Below are 7,340 nucleotides of genomic sequence, written 5' to 3' on the forward strand. Positions count from 1 at the left end.
AAAGCAAATTACTCCAACTGATCCTCTTGTCCTTGCACCTTTTAGTACACAGAGCCGCTGAGTAAAAGTGATGCTTAAACAAAATTCTGCCTCCAAGTTTCTCAAAGATGGAATTGAATTTCTGTCTACTCTTGTCACACTCACTTAACAGCTCTTTGTACTGAGAGATGACCTTGAACTGTAACTACTTAGCACCTGGTTTTTCTTTCTGTTTTTTTTTCCCTTTTGTCTTGTAAGAGTACTTTGTGATAGAATCCTCTCTGTGAGAGTCCAAACCATGTTCAGTGGTAGGTGTGTAGGGCAAAGGAGCTGAGAAGTTGCCCTGCAATGGGGGAATAATGGACTGTGTATCTATCTCTGTATCCCTGTTCCATTCAGCTGTTAGCATGCAGTGTGCCTCTACTCTGGAAATGCCAAACTGGCATAATGAACCCATGAAGTTTTTACCAGCTAGCACAAATCATAGAAGTTAAAGCTATTTGCACTGGGAGCTGAATCAGTCTCCAGGAGCCTACGGGAAGGCATAGGTGTACACTTACCCTATTAGGTTCTGCTTTGAGTTTAGCTCAGCTAGACTTAAGGACTGGATTTTTAACTGATATTTGCTTCTTGTCTTCCACTAACAGATTTGTAGAGATATGAGAAATGTAAGTGGAGTAGGAACAGTGGCTTTAGAGGATCTGATTGAATTCTGATCCAGGTATATGCCTTGTAATGCAGAGTTCATAATATATCCTATTTATAGCACCCCAACATTTTCATGAAAAAAATTAAAATAGCTCTTGCATGGCCAATAGCTCTTGCATGGCCTTCTAACAATTTGTTCTGAGTAGAAGACGAGCTGTGTTCCAGCAAGGCTGAATAGCTTTTCTCTGACTGGTCCTACACAGTTCAAAAAAGACTGCAGAAACCCCAGACACAGTAGTAGCACTAAGCTCTGTTGTCGTGGACATAGCCAGCATTATAGCACCTATACGTTTTTGAGGGAGAGATGTTCATTTGTGAATGCAATCAGTGTTAGATGCCTCTTTGGTTTTTCTATTCTTTTAGTAACTGAAATTAGGAGTTCCCTTCTACCTACACCCACCCCTTTACACACAAACTAATGCCTGCAGTGTCATATTCCTTTGTGCTGCTGTCTAATCTTGCAAGCTAACCTGGGCCCATATATTGGGCTGGCTCACTGAGTTGCGTGTTACTGAGATTTCCAAGGCCTGTTAATGGGCTTAAGGAAATAGTGTTAGTTAAGAGGGGAGGAAGTGACAACCACCGTCCCTTCTGTCCTGCACCCTCCTTCTTTATCAATGGAGCTCTTCCTGTGAAGAAGCAGGAGAGATTAGATTTCTCTGCCCTTCTTCTCTCAATTTTTAGTTCATCGTGCACTAGCATATTTTTTGACATTTGCTATTTCTTCTACATAATTCTAGAATAGGCAAATTCCCAGAAGGAAAGCAGCGTGAAATGCTTTTTGAGTTTGCAACAAATATTTATTTAATAAAATGAATGGCACCATCAAAATGTAGATCTATATTACAAATGTGTCAGTAGTAGGTTTCCAAAATGACATCAACATCAAAATTAAGGCAGGAGACTCTTGAATTTTCATGCAAGGGCATATTCAAACGTCCCTTTATCCAGCCCCTCGACTTCATCTTCCCAAGTAGAGGAAGGCATGCTACTATAGGGATCCAGCAAGATTTTGAAGCATCTGATGATAAGAAGTCCCAAGAAAATACATAAAATCCCTACAAAGGCAAAGCCAGTTTTTTGTTCTAAAGTCAGCGGGAAGGCAGACACCTCATTGACACTCATAGTGGCTGATGCGTTGCTGCAGTAGTTACTGCTCATCATTAGGCATCACATCCTGGTGAACCTTTGGTATTTTCACCTCTATCACTTCTTTGCCTATGCACAAATTAGAATTGATTTGGTTATGGCCCAAGGTGACACAGGTGTGAGTTACAGCACATGAAAACCTTTAAAACAAAAACTACCTGGATGTCACTACTGAAAATACAGTCTTTGCACCCAAATCAGCCTAGAAAAGCTGTTGTTAGAATGTGGTGATCCCTACATAAAATCTGCTTGGAACTCCCAGCTAATACAGTAAAAAAACAGATAATTTATTTGCTTGTCTTCCTCCCCCAAAACAGAAAATGTCCGGCCTGGGGAATTCTAAAGAGAATGTTATCAGATGGGACAAAGCCTTTCAGTTCTTATCAGACAACAGCTTGCAAGGCCTCCATCTGTAAAGGTACATGGAAGTGTTTATGCCTGAAGGGCTTGCAGGATGGGTATCTCAGTCCTTAAACTGGAGAAACGGTCATAAGTGTATTGTGGGATATCTTATCATTTGTGCTCTACTGTGCACCCCTAAGTCACCTGTACATGTGACCAGCTGAGCTTATAACTTCTGCCTCATTGTCTGTCAGAAATGTTGATTGCAAATTAATGTACTTTTTTGAATGCCCATACTTGAGTGAATATTGTTTGCTAACAGATAAGCATTAGGATCTGGCAAGGGGGACAGACTGTTGAAAGATACATTCAGACTGGGAAGATGAGCCATTTTGGTAATGTTCCAGCCATGTGCCAGCTCCCAAGGGTACACACTGTCTTCGTCCCCACCATGCTAAAATTAGAAATCTCTATATCCATTAGCATATGGAGAATGTTAATGGGAGAAGAGATAATACAAATCCTTCTCCCTGCCCTTTTCCCCTGGCATCAGGCTCTTCTCCCTATCCTTCCTTTCAAAATGTGGCTGTTACCCAAGACACTGATGTCCTAGGCCTCCTAATGTTTTCATTACAACAGTTCCCTTGTTGCTCATAAGTAACACAGAGAGGGCCCGATCCCACTTCCTTGGTCAATCAAAGGGCCTACTGACTTCATGGAACTGTGGTAATGCAGAAGAGCCAAAATTCATAGGATCAAATTGCAGTAGTCTTTGGTATAAATGTTCTAATTTGGGGAGGAAGGATAGGGGGGACACTTCCTCCTATCACAGGAGCAGCACTGGGTACTCACCAACAAGCAAACCTGAGACAGAGAGCCCCAGTGTTGCTGAGCACATTGTGGGAATGCACCAAAGCAGCTATGTTACAGTTTTTCAGCAGCTGGTGCATGTGGGGCAGGAGGGAGAAGGCAGGCTGTTTCATGGCAGGGCTCCTTTGTATGGCCTGAAGTGAGAAGCTCTTTTTGTTAAAAATTCAACATTCTTTCTCCAAAGAAAGCTCCCATTACGTGAGCTTGAATCATTCATACTCAGTTCACAACCTACCTAATGCACAGTGGGTAGCCAAATGAAGGATGAGCCACCTAGCTGTTTGCTACAGCTTTTACTCCAAAGGGCACCACTTCTCCAATCAGCTGGGGTTCATCAGTGTTTGCTATGGATCTGCATTCCCCCTGGACACTTCACAAACTCTTGTCTTCACAGAGGGCTTGGGAACCTAATGCTGGGAAGTATCCAGGTTCTACTGTGTAATACATGTACTTCTTAGCCAGGTAAATCAGTCTATGCCAGTCTCTGTGTTGCTGGGGCTATATGGCTACCAGTATCCAAGCTCACTAGTTTAAAGCTAGCTCAGGTATCTTTCGACTTCAATGAGTATGCTGCCATGAGTGCAGTGTAGATATACCCTGGGTTATCTTAGAAGTCCTGTAGCAAAAGAAGGATAAATGACACCTGCTATCCCTGATATCTTTGTGAAAGAAAGAAAAATGGTAGAAAACATTCTCTTTTTTTCCTGTTTGGCTCTCCTCTTCCCTCCTCAGAATGTCAGGTTTTTCCTTTGCATGCAACCAAAAGCAGAAAAGAGGTGGGGAGAAGGAAAAGGGGCTGGGCCAGATTGTCACTCTTGTGTAAGTTTGTGTCACCAGTGACTTACCTCCCACACTGAGGATCTGGGTCTGACATTTGAACCTGGATTGATGACTGAAGAACACTGGTTTAAGGCTCTCTTGCACCAGCTCCTTCCTGTCTGACTCCCAGTGCGCATTGTTCAGATGCAAATGAAGTCCTAACATTCAAGCCATGACAGACTTGCTCATATTGAGAAATACCTCACTCTTTGAGTCTTGTGGTCAAAACAACTAGTACAACTCAAAAAAATGGTACTAATCAGTTAGAGGAAAAGTTGCAGTTAAGGCCTGTAGTAACTAAATAACTGAACAGAGGTAATTTATACTTATTTGCTGTAAACACATAATAGATAATGTAATAGATTAAACCACCTGCTACCAAGTTGTCATGTAAAGCACGTTTCCAGTTTTTTCCAGACCTTTTTACCAGCTGTAGAAATTGGTGAAGGAAAAGCACAGCATGCTCAAGTTCTTGTACAAATCAGTTGAGATTTAACTGGATCCAGTCAAGAAAAAACTTCTCCTTCCAGAAGTCCAAGGGCACTGGAAAATGAAAAGGAAAAAAAAAGAGGCTTATCCTGAGATATGAATTGTATACCGTAGCAGGATGACACAGTGCCAGAATGAAAAACCACAGCCCTGAAAGACACATGCACAGAAATCTTGGAGACAAATTCTGGCCCCAGCTCAGCAATTAGATGTTCCTTGTAAAGCTCACAAAAACCTGTGGGGCTCTACATGGATACAGAAATTTGTATTCTCTCCAGTTACTGAGGTAAGGTTACCTCCCACAGAAGTCAACGGGAGTTTTTCTTGAGCAAAGAGTACAGAAGCAGTTTATAAGTTTGGGCGGGGGAGGACAGTATAAAAATAGAAACAAATAGAGAAGCAACGTTAGTTGTCATCAGAAGCTTTGATGACTCCATATTTCAGGAACAAAGCAGTCCTGTACATCATGCATATCACCAAACAAGTATTGTGCTACGGATCCTATTGGTTTAATAATGTAAAACTAAATTTTGGGCTAAATTCTCCCACTATCACACACAGTTTTTGTCCTTTGGTGTTTGCTCTATGCCTGTTATTAGTGCACAATGATATTTTACTTGTATTTTTCAATTATTGTCACCAGGAATTATGGGTCAAATCGTTAACATGCAAAACCTGGATATATGGGCACTGAGTGCAAGGAAATACTTTGAGTTTGAGGAATAGAATCAGCCCTGAGGGTACAACTGGACAGGTAGAGAAATAGTCTGCATTTCCTGTGCAGGGGCTTTGGGGCTGTGAAACCTTTGCTAGGCTCTTTCCTCCTCTTCTCTTCCTCCTTCTGTGCAGCAGAATGTGTGTGTCAGCCCTTGCATGTTTGCAGATGGTAGTGGAAGATTTGGCACTAAATACGGACCAGCTAATAGCAAGATTATACTTGTTTGTTTCTGCATTTCAAATCTGTTTGCAGATCAGTGGTAATTGAAGGTTTCAGCCACCAGTTACACATATGTAATGTCAGTTGCTCTCAATTATATGTAAAATCATGAGCAAGGAGACCATTGATGCTACAGGAGCTGAATGTAATGCTAGGGACATAGGCAGGAAGATGTCACTGCTATTATATTACTGTACTGTAAACATACCTGAACTAACTATAAACTAGTCATCTTGGATCCTGGGACCAGTGTAGCCATGGCAGCACAGGACTCAGGGTGACCTTATTGCCTTCATCTTTACTCTGCTTCTTGAGCAGTTTTGTAGGCTTTACTGAGCTCTGTACTGCTGCTCTAGATAGCTACCAATAACTGAGCTAGGTAGGTTAAAGTGAACTTGGGTATCTCTACTATATAGTTATGATACTATTAGTCACAGCAGTGACTGCAGTATAAAAAACACCTTGGGATAGAGTTCAGGAGACCAGCAAGACCCGAACTAGAAGTTCTACAGTCTGTTTCTCTGGGTTGTCAACCCAGTTACCTCTACTTGTTCTCTCGGAGTCCAGGCTCTTCAGTTCACTTCTGTGAAGTCTCAGCTTATGGCCCCACAAAAGCCTTTTACTTATGGGAAGCAAAGATCCTTCAATATCCTGCGGTGGAGAGAAAGGCCACCCGATGCCCATTGGAGAGCAGAAAGGACCAATAGGACCCAGAGTGTGGCAGACACCTCAGCCCCATGGATTATAAAGGTAAGCAGAGAAAAGCAGCTGAGTTTGCTGCCTATGGGACTGGTACACCTACGGAGGACAAGAGCTAGTACATATAAATGCTGTGTGCAAACTTAGACAGGGTGGCAGATAAGTTGAAGTGCTTAAGAATATTGTAACAGTAGCCATAATTGCCATGAAGTTCCCTGAGGATCCCAAATCCTGGTTAATGGGTGGTTTTACAGTTTCTAAAGTAAGCTTTTCCTCAAGCCAAATCACCATCCTACATTGTTAAGCTTTATTTAAATGTTATACTTATTCTTGAGAAAGGAGTGAGAAGTAACATATGTTGGGGCATCTTCATATTAGTCTTAGAGAAAATGTAGCAGGTTTTATTGTAGCCTGCCATGTATGAGGCCAATCCTGAGAGATGCTTGGCATTTTTAATTCTCGTGGAAATCTTCAGGAGCTGGATGTATGCCGCCCCTTGAATGAGTGAGCTGCAAGTGATTGAGAAATTGCATTATGTCCTACAGTCTATGTTAAAAATCTTCTGGTGACACCTGTAAATCATGAGTTTTCCATAAACAAACTCCAGATCACTCCTACTGTCACTGCTATTCAAACAGCTATCCTCCAGGAAGTGCTGCAAGCCCAGCTGCTGGTCCAGTCATTCTGGTAAGGTGTCAGATGACCTGGATTCACGGTCACTTCTAAGAGACAATGGACCACATTTTCAAAGCAATTTTTGTGACTAAGGATGCAGACAGACACCCAAAGGGATTTTTCAAATGCATCTGATTGTTTCAAATCGTCTTAGTCACCAAAACACCTGGCCAGCGTGCTAGAACGATGTATCCCTGGCCGGCTCTGGCCTGCCGGCTGGATCTTTGACAGTCCTGCCACAGGAGAAGGAAGGGATGGGTGAAACCTCAAAACGTTCTCCCCAGTAAAAAAGATACTTGGAGGCTTATTCGAAGTGTCTGGACCATCTGGGTTGACAACACTGGGCTGGAAATGACCGTGCACCCAGGTTAGTTCTGCAAGGGCAGAAGTAGCAGCCAACCTGATTTCAGCTAATTTGCATCCTACATACTTGTATTCCCTCAACTGCTGGGCAAGGGCTAGCTTTGCCTTCCCAGCCTAGAGCGAGCCGGGCCAGGCTCTCAGGCAAGTGGGGGTGGTGAGGAGCATAGCAGGAGCCGGCGCCCGGCCTGCAGCAGGGAAGGGCGCTGCACGCTCCGGCCCAGTGTGTGTGGAGCCGGGATTGCCCCCCGCCCCCCCGCAGCAAGGCCGGGAGCTGCACCTCTGCTGTGCCCTAGGACGCTTGCCCGGCCCC

General features: G+C 43.3%; 2 protein-coding genes across 4 annotated transcripts in view; one reads left to right on the forward strand and one right to left on the reverse strand.

Annotated features, from left to right (window-relative positions):
• Positions 1–1,478: 1,478 nt before the first annotated feature.
• CTXN2 (cortexin 2) overlaps positions 1,479–7,340 on the reverse strand; it is an 11,993-nt gene continuing 6,131 nt past the window's right edge. Inside the window, exons 1-3 of one of the 3 annotated variants that reach the window (XM_025210490.1) lie at positions 4,240–5,035; positions 3,284–3,664; positions 1,479–1,905 (exon numbers count right to left, since the gene is read on the reverse strand). In XM_025210490.1, the coding sequence (XP_025066275.1) occupies positions 1,603–1,851 (249 nt within the window). In that variant the 5' untranslated portion in view covers positions 1,852–1,905; positions 3,284–3,664; positions 4,240–5,035 and the 3' untranslated portion in view covers positions 1,479–1,602. Of the gene's footprint in view, positions 1,906–3,283; positions 3,665–3,893; positions 5,036–7,340 lie in introns of those variants that run through there. The other 2 variants (XM_006029041.2, XM_025210489.1) reach the window with 2 other exon arrangements.
• The window catches only part of MYEF2 (myelin expression factor 2), a 35,964-nt gene continuing 34,025 nt past the window's right edge, over positions 5,402–7,340 (forward strand). Inside the window, exons 1-2 of the mRNA XM_006029047.3 lie at positions 5,402–5,438; positions 6,538–6,679. Of these exons, the coding sequence (XP_006029109.1) occupies positions 5,402–5,438; positions 6,538–6,679 (179 nt within the window). The remainder of the gene's footprint in view (positions 5,439–6,537; positions 6,680–7,340) is intronic.

This window comes from Alligator sinensis, unplaced genomic scaffold, assembly GCF_000455745.1.
Source record: "Alligator sinensis unplaced genomic scaffold, ASM45574v1 scaffold814_1, whole genome shotgun sequence".
Lineage (NCBI taxonomy): Eukaryota > Metazoa > Chordata > Crocodylia > Alligatoridae > Alligator > Alligator sinensis.